Source organism: Strix uralensis, chromosome 1 (assembly GCF_047716275.1).
Source record: "Strix uralensis isolate ZFMK-TIS-50842 chromosome 1, bStrUra1, whole genome shotgun sequence".
NCBI classification, from domain to species: domain Eukaryota; kingdom Metazoa; phylum Chordata; class Aves; order Strigiformes; family Strigidae; genus Strix; species Strix uralensis.
The window spans coordinates 53,924,858-53,937,033 of record NC_133972.1 but is presented as its reverse complement, the minus strand read 5'-3'; the positions used below and the strand labels follow the sequence as shown (position 1 = coordinate 53,937,033).

The following is a 12,176-nucleotide window of genomic DNA, read 5'->3' as shown; positions in this document are numbered from 1 at the left end:
GTTTGTCCCTAAAGTCACTCATCATGCCAGTACAGAAAATTAATAAAACTTCCAACCTGATGTAGCACAATCTAATATCTAGAACTGTCCAGTTATAGTTAAATTTTCCTGCTTACTTGATTAGCTTGTGTTGTTTGCTCCAGATTTGGTTAGGCAGTTAATTTCTACAACTCCTCCATAATCAAATAAAATCTTAATGATTTTCCTTAAATGCTTGACTGAATTCCAGTATCCACTGTTAGGAAAATAAAAATTTGTTTTCAGCCATTTGCTGGTTATAGGCAGAACCAGTAACCTTAAAAAGTTACACAGTACCTCCTCTTAAAACCCTGGTTTTTGTTGCATGAATTTACAATTTTATAACATTTTTTCAAAGATGGGTTATGGAAGAATTGTCTCAGCATGTTTTTTGTTTGTGGCTTTTTCTTTTTTTTAAAAAAAAATTCACTGGTAAAGACACCTGCAGGTTGTCCAGGGTAAAAACAGCTTAATCGGCAGTGACACTTCTGTTTTCTTTGAGGAAGTAGAAGGTAGCATAGGCAACTGCTTTTAACCTCAGAGCTGATGGAAGCTCAGCCTGGATAAAATCAAGATGTTGGCTGAAGCAATCAAAAAAATGGTGGATTTTAGACTTTTTGATTTACTCTGCCTTTAAGTTATGCAAGTTCATAGTCTAAGTAAATTGCAAATTTCTGCTAAACTCAGGGAGCTGCAGCTCCTTGTTTTGTTTAGTTTCTGTGCTTTGTGTGCTAGAAATATGAAGTTGTCCAGTCACGCTTTTGGTGACATCCAGTATGGATTAGTCTTACTTTGCTGAATAAACATTGTCTACATAAGCTATGTAATGTTCAGACTCTTGTTCTGCAGATAATAGTACTTTGCATTTAGTTTCCAGGTGAGGTACAAATACTTGCTGTTCAAAACAAATCATTTTACAACTTGGCAATTGAGCAACTGTGGTGTCTTCATGCTTCATCTTGATGTTTCAGAACTTTGATAACCTTTAACTAATGATGTACAGAAACAATCTTATTAAGGTTTCAGAAATGATGAAAAAATCGACCAAGACCTAGATTTTTCTATGCCACGTTACATTAACAGAGTATCATATAACCTTTACTTCAAAGAACCTATAGTCTAAATGAGTAAAAACAGACATGGGCTTTGAAAGTGTTATGAAGCACTGCAGAAGATAGGGAAAATGCCAAGCACAAGTGTCATTGACATGGCATTATCTTGTTATGGGTGTAGGTGTTAGGAGTTCAGTTTAAATTCAAAAGAAAGGGCTGGGGAGAGGACTAAGGGGGTCCTGGGCAGTGGGAGGAGTGAGTGCTGCTGGGGGTAAAAGTAAGTAGAGAAAAACAGATGTGGAAGGAGGGGGGAAGGCTGGAGGGAACAGTCAGTGAAAAACAGATACAATCCAGTCAACTCCAAACATTTTTTGTGTGTAAAGACCACTGGTTTGGTTACTCTTTAAAGCTGTCCTTGCTGCCTGGTCTCTGTTCTGTTCCACCCCCAGCAGTGTGCTGGGGCGGGGTAGGGTATCACTGAAGTTCCCATATCCCAAGGATGTGAGGGGCTCCCCAGCCAACTGCTGCACCCTGTGGCCTCTGCCAGACCTCATCCTCTCCTTGCCAAGCACAGAAGTCCCCGATTTAGTTCATTCTGCAACTCCTCCAACCATCTGGAGCCCATGCCTCCTTCAGAGCATTGGAACTAAAGTAGAAATCTAAGAATGGGGTGTGTTTGCATCAGTTCAGACTACTGTTGTCTTCTTTTTTTAAAATTTTAATTAATATTTGTACATCTGTGTATCTTCAGGAAAATAATGTAAATAGAATTAAATGTTTAGCATAGTACTTTATGCCGTTCTGAAATAACTTTTAAGAAACTTGTTAGAAGCTTTCAAATATTTTGGCTCTTTAAAGCTTTCACACTGGAAAAATCTAAAATTTGAAATGCATAACTTGCGGAGGAGGGAAGAGGCTGGGTATTTAAATGATGGTGTATCCTTTCCCCTTTTGAAAGAACCAAAGCACACTGCATTTTTAATGTTGATAACTCCCCATTAAAAACTTTAAATGCTCCTAAATGACTTTAACTTGCTGAAGGACTGCCTTTTTCTTTCAGATGTGTTAGAATTCATATTAGCACTACTTTGCCCTTGTTTCTGAATTATTTTAATGACGGCAGCCGTTCCACCAAGCTGTCTGTCAAGATGTGGGTGGCAGGCTATTATTTCACTTCATAAATCATAATTTACAGGGGGTTTTATATCCATCTTGGGGATAAACACTTTATGCTTTGTGTTTTCAGCAGCAATATAAAATGTAATTGATACTTAAAGCAATATGTTGGAAATATGGACAGAGAAAGCCAGGAGAGAAAAATCACAAATGTTTAGTTTTTCTGTGGGTTGGTCTACATACTGAGCATTTTTTCCATCTGATTTCATATTCTTAGCACTTCAACAGAGGATGATGATGAATTACACTTACATGATTGCTGCCTGTAGGTTACTATAAGGATGTTTCTTTATAGTACAGACACTCAACAGATCAGTTAGCTCAACAGAGTCATTTTGTAGCATTTCTCATGCTGCTAAACAAGCTTATCACTTTGTGCTATTGTCTTCCAGATTCATGAAAAACTGCATTATTATGAAAAACAGAACCCGGTGCCCATACTCCATGGTGCAGCAGCCTTGGCAGATGATGTAAGTGTCCCCCGCTGAGATCACTAGTACCAAGTCTCCCAAAAAACTGTCTGCAAGCAGAACTCTTCATAGTGCAAACATATGAATGTAATCCTGTGAGCTGAAATCATAAGAAGCTGCAAATGTTTCCAAAGGTGCTGTCATCACCGGGCTTGTTGCTGATATTACTTTGATTTTTATTCACTTGCCTGTTATAAAAACATTGCATCTAGATAGCCTCTTGTTCTGCTTTAGTAACTACGTAATAGAAATTACAGGTTGAAACTCTATTGGGAGGGGAAAAGCTGTCAACTATTAGTGTTTTGAGAAAGTCACAGACAAGAGGAATGCTTTGGAAAAATAAAGACAAATGAGATAGCAGCACTGCTGACAGAACATGAAAAATGACAGATAATACTACAGAAATGAAGCATATGAAATGCCTAGGAAGGAGGCTTGTTAAAAGAAAAATCAAAAACTATTTAAGAAAAAGTACAGTAGTGATTTATTGATATTGGAGCTTTCCAAATTACCTTCATAACCAAAAAATAAATGGTAAAAGTGGTCGGCATTGATGGAGTAGTTAATTTCCTGTTACTATAATTTTTATTTTAAAGAAAAAAATCCAACCTGCCATTTCTTGCTATTTGGTTAACTCTAGGATTCAGATGAATTGTGCACACACCTGTATAAACTATGACTGAACCTGAGGTAGGCCAGGACAGAGAAATGTTTAATAAACTGTGGTTTAGGTGAAATCCAGAAATCTTCATTGCAATTGATGGTCTCAGGTTGTTTTTTGGAAAAGGCAATATGTATTAGGATCTGTTTCAAATATGGCATGTTTGAAACTTCACGTACTTTATAGATGTTTTAAAATCTTAACTATCTTTTTATATAATTAATAGCTTTTGATTTTTAAATTTTACAGATGGTTAGATGTTGTGAATTAAGAATGGTAACATTTAAACAAAAAACTAAATTAAACATATTTGAAGCCTATTGAAAAAAGGATATAATGTAATTTAATCTTGTTTCAGTAGGAGGAGAGCTATATCCTGTAACACACCAAATATAATAATGCATTAGCTTTGACATCAGGCATATATTAGTAATATTTTTTTAACCTTCAAGTAGCTTTGAATAATGTTGATAATAATTTTGAAAATTAGAAAGCTGGTTGAAATTCTCTTCATTAAGTTCTTGGTGACATATTAATAATCCTTGTTAACATTTGTGTTATGGACCTCTGGACTACAATTCTTAATAAGAATCATTTCTTATTTTTGGATGCAAAACTTAGTTCTTGATATTTTCAGAAATGCTGAACATTCTCATTCTTTGTTCAGCCCCATTTAAAACATATACTTTTGGAAATCCCCAAATTAAAGTACTCTGTCACTCCTCAGTTGAGAGTGATCGGGATTTTTAACCCTGTGAATGTATTATTATGTGTATATGGTAGTATTTTTAAAATGTACATATGTTGGGACATGTCTCTAGACATCTGCCTACTTTTAAAGCACAGCTTCTTTTTAAAGACCCTCTTGCTGGTTCCTCATTTTCACTTATGTGTAGCTGAACAGCTGGTTTTATGGGTACTGTCCCATAGAATGAGGATGTCCTTTGGCAGCTGACATCAGGCTAGCACACTGTAGGATTTTCGGTGTTTCAGTAGTTATCAGCAAAGTTTGAGGAAACTAATTTATGTGCAGTGGGTTTTGTAACTCCAAAACCCATCAAGTTCCAGGATTAAAGTGCTATTCAATTTTTGGCACATTTGTCTGACTAGTTGTCAGCTTCAGGGATTTAAGAGCATGTTGGTGATATAAAGCACACTTTTATTTCAGTAGACTTTAAATTAATGTTTTTTCTTCCTAGTGGTAGCAACTGTTCTATAGTTAAACAAAGAAGGAGATATTCTTATTACCAAGTGAATATTTCCTGTTTGATTTAAAACCCAAGTTTGCGGTGCTGCTAAGGTAACTAAAAATTGTTGAAGGAGTGGGTTTTTATTCTTGTGCTATATTTTAAAGCAATTTTAGAGGTAACAATTGTGGTGAGGCTTCTTTTCTAAATGTTTTCGTACTCCTAGCTGCTATACCTTCTTTCTCCTCACTCCCAGTGACTTTTAGGCTGAATTTCCCATTGGAGATTCTGCTTGCCTCTTATTTTGGAGCAGCAGTGTCTAACATAGGACTCTTGATTTCATGCAAATGTTCTGAACTTTGCTGGCAGTGTAGGTATATATGACAAATAAAGCCTCTAGGGTATTAGAAAGGCTGTTCTGGCAAAAGAAGTTTCAGAACTTTCTCCAGAAGCTTTAAGCTCCCAGACCCCGGTGCTCCTCATCTTGCTAGCCTCACTCCACATCTGCCCCTCTTCCTTGCTTTGTCTTCCCCTCTCTATAGTGGCAGCTCTTCATAAAGAACTTGGTGAAATGGTTTGATTCCCTCAACAGAGGATCATAGAAGAGGTTCTCAGACAGCTTTTCCTGCAGTCTTTGGCATAGGAGGTGATTGGCATGGTATCAGTGTGCCCGAAGTATTCAGTATAGTTCGTACTGCTGCTGGTAGCTGTCACAAATCTTGGCACTTCAACAACAACAAATAAAAATCTAGTCCAAAACTCCAAGAAGCACAACAAGCAGCTCTGGTGATACCTATTTGCTAATCTGGAAACATGGCTTTGTCTTCCTTCTCCTTCTCCTCTTCTGTCATGGGGTGTTACATGTGCCTTTAAGATTTCTATGGAAATATTTGGAAGAACCTTGTAAATTACATGAATGAAAACAGATTTTTAATTGTTTCATCTCTGAACAAATATTTTCTGAATTATGAGATTAAAAAGTCTTTTAAAACAGTAACAAAATATTGTTTCTCAGTGTTCTAAACCTTATGTACCTGCATATATACTTGCACCACCAAAGCAAATCCCAATTCTGCTGAAGCTAATAGACGCTTGTGCACAGTTCATCTGAGAGAGAAATGCTGAAGCAGTCATTCTTAGAGAGTGATTACTAGTCTTCATCAATGAAGCACAAATGAATAGATTTTATTCGCTGGTGATGAGTAGTACAAGCTAAAGAATGAAAAGAGAACCAAGGGGAACCTGTGTCACATACCGGCTGTCATTCCTATCATAGATTATTTTCAGTTTTGCAGAGTTTTTCCATAGAACATGCAGATGATTGCAGTCAGATTACCTCAATACTTGGCTTTATGTGCCTAAAATATTTCATTCTGACCTTTCCTACAGAGATCGTTTTCTAATCTTTCAGTATTAAGACACAAATATTGTTAAGGTTAGCATTGATGTATTTGATAGATGTTTTTATCTATGAATTATAGTTAAAAGGCTGTGGGACTGTAGGTGATGAATTTTTCTTTCAGTCCTGTTACCCCTGTACTAATTTGAAGGTTTAAAAAAGAGTATTCAAACCGTGTCTGATGTCTATAATTGCTTCTAGAATTGTCTATTATGTATAATTATGCAAAATATACTTCTATCCATTTATCTTGAAAAATATACAAAATGAAAGTACAAATTTAGAAGTAGGCTAGATGAATAAAATCACTTGCTGCAAATAACCAATATTTCTTTGAGACATTTTTATGATACTGATTTAATGCAAAGAAAATAAGTGATTATCTGAAATCACGTTTTGGATTACGAGCCATGTAGCTTCAGAATTTTAAACTAAAGTTCAGTGTTGTGAAATATGTTTTAGCTTTTCCTTCTTCTGGAAAAATAGTTCAAGTCTGAAATCCTGCAGTAAAATATGCCTCTTGAGTCCAAATTAGTTGAGAATGTCATGATAAGAAAAACTCAAAACATGAGCCAAATAGCCGTGGGATTAAACGTTAGACTGCTGCTCTATTGTTCACCAAACCACAATTTTGTAGTATAACCAAACATAAATTACTGATCTTGTTGTTAGGACTTAGTTTGTGCATTTTAGGGGCTTGAATTGCTGATGACCTGTTATAAAGTATATTATGATTAACCCGCTTCACATTTAACAAGCTCCTTCCAGTGTATGTGTAAACATAATAAAAGGTTCAGATTGCTTGCACTGTAGGGGCACTTTGCTTTCTTATCCCAGTCCTAAACAGCACAGCTACTGTGGGTTTTTGGAAGCAGTGTGGATTTCACCACCTCATTCGAAACTGTTTTTTATAGACAGTGTCAAAGTTTGATCCAGTCATTTTTACAAGCAGTCCTTTGTCTGCACGCAAAGGACCATTCACTTAAATGAAGTGCTGGGATTTGCCCCCATTGCTATAAATCAGAATGTGATCTGGCTGCACCTTTGCCAGAAATGATTACTTGTGTTAAACTGAGCCAAAAGGCCTGGCTTAAATCTGGTCCACCGAGGGCCAGAAAAAGAAGCACGGTGATTGATGGTGTTTTTCTTCATGCTGGCTTCTGTTTGAACACACTGGAAAGTAATAACCTTGAACAAGATAGATTCTGTGTTGTCACTGATGCACTGAGTAAAACAACGCTTTGCTAATGGTCTTTGTGTCGATTCCATCTCCCACCCAGCTGGCTGAGGAGCTGCAGAGCAAGCCGCTAAGCAGTGAGATCAGAGAACTGTTGAAACTCCTCTCAAAACCCAATCTCAAGGTGAGGATGTGTTGCACCTGCAAAGAGCTTTCTCCATGGGTGTGGGCATCTGCTTCCTCAGGCTGTGTGGGGATTTTTCTGCTTTAATGAGTATGTGTGCTTTTAGAAGGGACACAATGTTAACTGGAAATACCTGTTATGAAGAAACACATTTAATGTTGCCTGTAAATTATTATGCTGTACTGATATTTATAAAAAGAATTCAGTGGAAAGCCATCACTTATTTACAATGGATATTCCAAAAAGTCTTTTGTCTTTTGCTGACTTTTATTGCATGCACTTCATAAATTTATTACAATGTGCTTTTACTAAAAGGTTTTCAGTCATACCATTGATTTAATTGCACCATGCATAAGTAGCGCAGCCTGGTACTTGGAACAAAATTCCTGATGGATATTATTTTTAAAAAAATCTAATTTTGAAAACTTTCTGCAAAGCTCCTGGGGTTCTCTGTGGTGCTTTGGGGGAACTTGATACCTTTTATCTGACAGTAGACTATAGAACCATTGAATCGCTCAGGTTGGAAGGAGGTTGTCTAGTCCAGCGTGTGGCTCAAAGCAGGGTCAGCACTGAGTTCATAGCAGGTTGCTCAGGGCTTGCTCCCATTGGGTCTTAAAAATGCCAGGCAACAGACATTCCACACTGTGCAGACACTTCCAATTCCTAATTATGGTCCTTGTGAAAACTGTTTCCTTATATCCAGTCAGAACCTCCCCTGTGTATCATTGTTAATGCACACTATCACATTATTTTTCCACTCTAAAGAGAAGGAAGACCTTAGTGCTCTAGATGCATAGGACAATGGTAATTAAATGCAGCAGCTGATAAGTTTCAAGGAAAACTGTGGAGTGGAAAGGAGCCCTTTTTAAGACAGTCACTTCTTTATATTCTCCGTAAAACACTGATCTCAAAACCTGAGACAGGATGATATGTTCAAAGTGCTACAAAATCTTAAAGATCAATTATGCCTCCTTTTTAAAGATTTTTGCACAGTTGGTTATTCTGTAGTTTGCAAAGTGACAAGCTGTTTTTCTCTGAAGGGGTAAGCAATGCCAGTGGCGTATTACAAGAGGAACTGTTGGTGAATCAAATTGCAGAGATCCTAAGCTTCACTGTAGGTATTTCCTTAGTGACTGCCCATGTGTGTTTCATACTTCTGACGCTTTGGTGGATTGAGTCTGAAGGCAGCTTGTTTCCCACAATTGCATCTCTTCCTTTCTTGCTTTCTCCTTCTCTCCCCCCACCTCCTTGCTGTCTTGCTCCGCCCCCCCCCCCCCCCCCCACTTTCTCTCATGAACTCACTCTCGCTGTATGTTCCTTGGAAGCTGTTAAATGCAATGTGATAATCTTAGTGTGATTTCAGGGAAACAACAGCCTTACCCTTAGCATGGTTAATATGATTGAACTGCAGTAATTTAGCAACTATCTGTCTTGGCTGCAGGGGGAGATGGCCAGCTGCAGGGTACCAAGCCTTTTGCATGGCCAGACTGCCTAATCCAGCACAAGACGCACGCGTTTCCCTGCATAGCTTACAGGCGTTCACATGAGTTAGGGGAAAGAACTGACGGGACGCATGATACTTTTGCCTATCCGTTATCTTCTCCATCTGCCACCTCATGGCAAACATGCGGGAGAGATCATAAATTATCACTGCTCCCTCCTCCATCACGTTGACCAGGCAAGTGTAGTGCATTCAGTCAGAGGCTGTTTAGTTGAGATTGTTCAGTTGATTTCCCCTGCTCTCTCTTGGGCAGAAAAGGAAAGGAAGGAAGTTGCTGGGATACAGTATTTCCAGTTCCTCCCCAGAGATGCCCTTGAGTCTGTTCAGCTGTATCTGAGCTTGTGCTGTACATTGCATACGATTTTCTAGCCCTTCACTGTTGAGGTTGATGGCTGGAAAGGGTTTCTTTGTTTCTTTCCTTCTAGATTCCTGGGGCAAAATGATGTCTAGAACAACTCTTTCCCACACATCTGAAATTACTTGGGATAACTGCTCCGTCTTTTCCAATGATGTTGTACTGGCTTTATCTAAAAACCTGTATATGGCTTAATTTGGGATTGATTTAAGCTGGCTGTATGCTATTCTGCAGAGGAAACTTTCCTCTCCTGACCTGGCTTACAACTGCAGTGTTATCTGGAGCCAGCAGGAGAGCTTCCACTTTCCTAGAGCTCTGCTCTAATGTCCATGGCACGATGAAGGATGGTTAGGATTAGTTTACTGCACTACATCACTGCTTCCACAAGCTTGGTGGTGTAAAGGGACAGGTCTAGCAAGGTGATTATAACTTTGCAGCTTTGGTTAACATGCCAAAAAAGGCTGGGAGAGGTTTCCAGCAACTGTCTGATTAGATGAATATTTCTATATTTTCATTTTGTGCTACAAAATTGTTTTGAGTGTATTTCTGAGTGTTTGCATCTGATGAGTAAAGCTTTGACAAGTTTGTGGTGTTTGTGGTTTTTGTCCATACAGCAGTATTTTAAGGAAGAAAATAATTTATCTGAGGCAGTTATATTTATCAGACCTGAGATTTTCAAAGTGTCCTAAAAGTCATTCCAAGGTTCTGTCAGGTGCATTTTCTTTTGGAAAAAAATAAATTGGGCATTTCTAGTCTTTTAAAAACTGGATGCTCTAAAATGTGGCATCCTTTACCATAATTAAATGAACTAATAATGGTTGTTGTTTATCTTTTCTGATTAAAACAGAACTCTGGAAATATAACAGAGCACGTAGCTTTGGGAAATCAAGTGGGTTTGTTTATCTCTGTGTAAGGTTTGTGCTCTAGATTTAAAATATAATTGCAGAGTCCCATGGATGCAGGGCAGCCACATCTCTTTTTTTAAATTTCCAATGTTGAATAAAGACTTATAGTTTACATTCCATAATCCTGCTGTATCTTGTTAAAGATATCAACAAGTAGAACAGTATTTTCATACCCTAGAACCCAAATGCAGTTGAATGCAGTATTTGATTTTTAAGCAACCAGAAATTAGCTCTTTGAAATGCATCTTGTTATCTCTCTTTCAGAAAGCATAAGTACAGCAATGTTTATCTTCAGCTCTTTTCCATCATAACCATAAGTGTGCGACCAAATGTCTGCAATCAGTTGAGGAAGATAACTGTTAATAAATGCTTATACTTCCAGAGTATACATGTGCAAGTTTAGAAAGTCTGCTGAAGTTGGTTGTTAAAAAATGATTTAGAGTTTTAACATATCAAAGTTAGAATGATGGTAAATCAACAGAACTAGATAGATGTACTGAAACTTCGATTGCCACACTTGTGTTTCTTAAAGCTGTGAGGAATGTGGGGATTTTGGTTCGTTTTATTAAGCTGCAATAAGATATCAACCTTAAAGATACCTTAAAGGTATAAAACATAAAGATATCTAAATTCATGGTCAGGCCAGCGGGCAGGCAGTGCTGTGTTGCTTTAGTCTGAGTGGTGTTTGAACCGAAGCAAGGACGTGCTTGAGTGATTTGAAATGCCAGCAGATCATGCTTGGATCTGCCTGCCATAGCGCTCTCTAAACATGTTTTAGATTTCAGAAAGTGAAATTTCTGTTTTCCACTGCTGTCTGTGTTTCCTAGGTACCGTAGCAGTAGCACTCGCTGACCATTTCTGCATTGCAGTGGGACAGACTGTGGAGAGCCTGTGTGCTGGCAGCATCTCTAGGTCTTCCTCTCTCCTACTCAGGTCTCACAAGGCAGACAAGAGCTTGATGCACCTGTACAAAACTCGCTGAGCACAGACCCTGCCTGCTGGCCTTTCTTCTGATGGATGTTTAGACTTTTTTTTTTTTAATCCTTTCCATTTATTCAACATAGGAGCTGGTGCTTTAAATTGATTGCGTATTAGACAATCTGTGTAGTGCTACCACCGTTTCCATTATAAGCATTAGATAGTGTGGCATGTCTTATATTCTCATGTGAACAAGGAATGGAGTACTGTGTTGCTGTGTGGAAGGCTTTATTCTGTATAATTCAGGCTAATGGGGTGCATTTGAAGGTGGTAATTCCTGGCTTATGTGGGAGTGGGTACTGTACCCATTCCTGGGTTTTTCCTCAGTTCCTGGAGTGACTTTTTAAGACTTATAATTCCTGAGGTGTAACTATGAATTGGATTATTTTTAACCCTATTTTGAGTTTATTTTGCTTATTTTATGAGGGAATTATTTAGAAGATGGCTTATGTTTTCAAGATTTGGCTTTTTACAATCCAATTTTGTTGATGTATTTACATTGACTTACTTTGTTGGTGTGGCTGTAAACAAAAAAAAACTATAATAAGAATGGAGCATCTTTTAGTCCACTGAACAATGTTAATCCCAATTACGCTAATTCTGAGACAGACTCAGGATATATTATTCAGATCTAACTAGCTCTTAACTTTGTGTCTATAACAGCAGTTACATTCCTGATCACTACATATTGAAATGAGCAATTTACCATTTGAAGTTAATCCCTATTAGGGTAAATTTAGTATGTTTTATCTTATAAAATATGTCCTTTGTGGTTGTTGGTGTAATGGGCAGAACAATCATTATTTTAAAAGCTTATGCCACTGTGCTCAAACTATTCTGAAGGATGTTTATACCTCTTATGACCCAGAGGAAAGGAAGCTTTTTTAACCTCCGCAGAATGCCAGTGGTGGTTCTGCCTGTTTCAGCAGAGTTTATCTTCTGTTTATGTGTGCTGAAAGGTTTGCCAGCTGCTAGTCTGAAATATAAACCAGGTACCTAAACAAGGGCACAAGGCAGGACTGTGAATAGCTTCAGTGCATCATGGTACACAAGAATGTAAAGTATATGGATCACTTTGGGCATTGTACCTGTAGCCATAGAGGGAACAAGCGG

The 12,176-nt window shown here is 37.9% G+C and overlaps 1 protein-coding gene across 4 annotated transcripts in view; it reads left to right on the top strand.

Moving 5' to 3' along the window:
• The window catches only part of MPP7 (MAGUK p55 scaffold protein 7), a 160,009-nt gene that overhangs the window by 88,065 nt on the left and 59,768 nt on the right, over positions 1-12,176 (top strand). For 3 of the 4 annotated variants that reach the window (XR_012628747.1, XM_074866785.1, XM_074866795.1), the window contains exons 4-5: positions 2,639-2,716; positions 7,244-7,324. The exons of the other annotated variant lie outside the window; for it this stretch is intronic. Coding sequence is in view for 2 of the 3 variants with exons in the window: in XM_074866785.1 (XP_074722886.1) it covers positions 2,639-2,716; positions 7,244-7,324 (159 nt within the window). In the remaining variant the exon portion in view is untranslated. The remainder of the gene's footprint in view (positions 1-2,638; positions 2,717-7,243; positions 7,325-12,176) is intronic. 4 annotated transcript variants of the gene reach the window in all.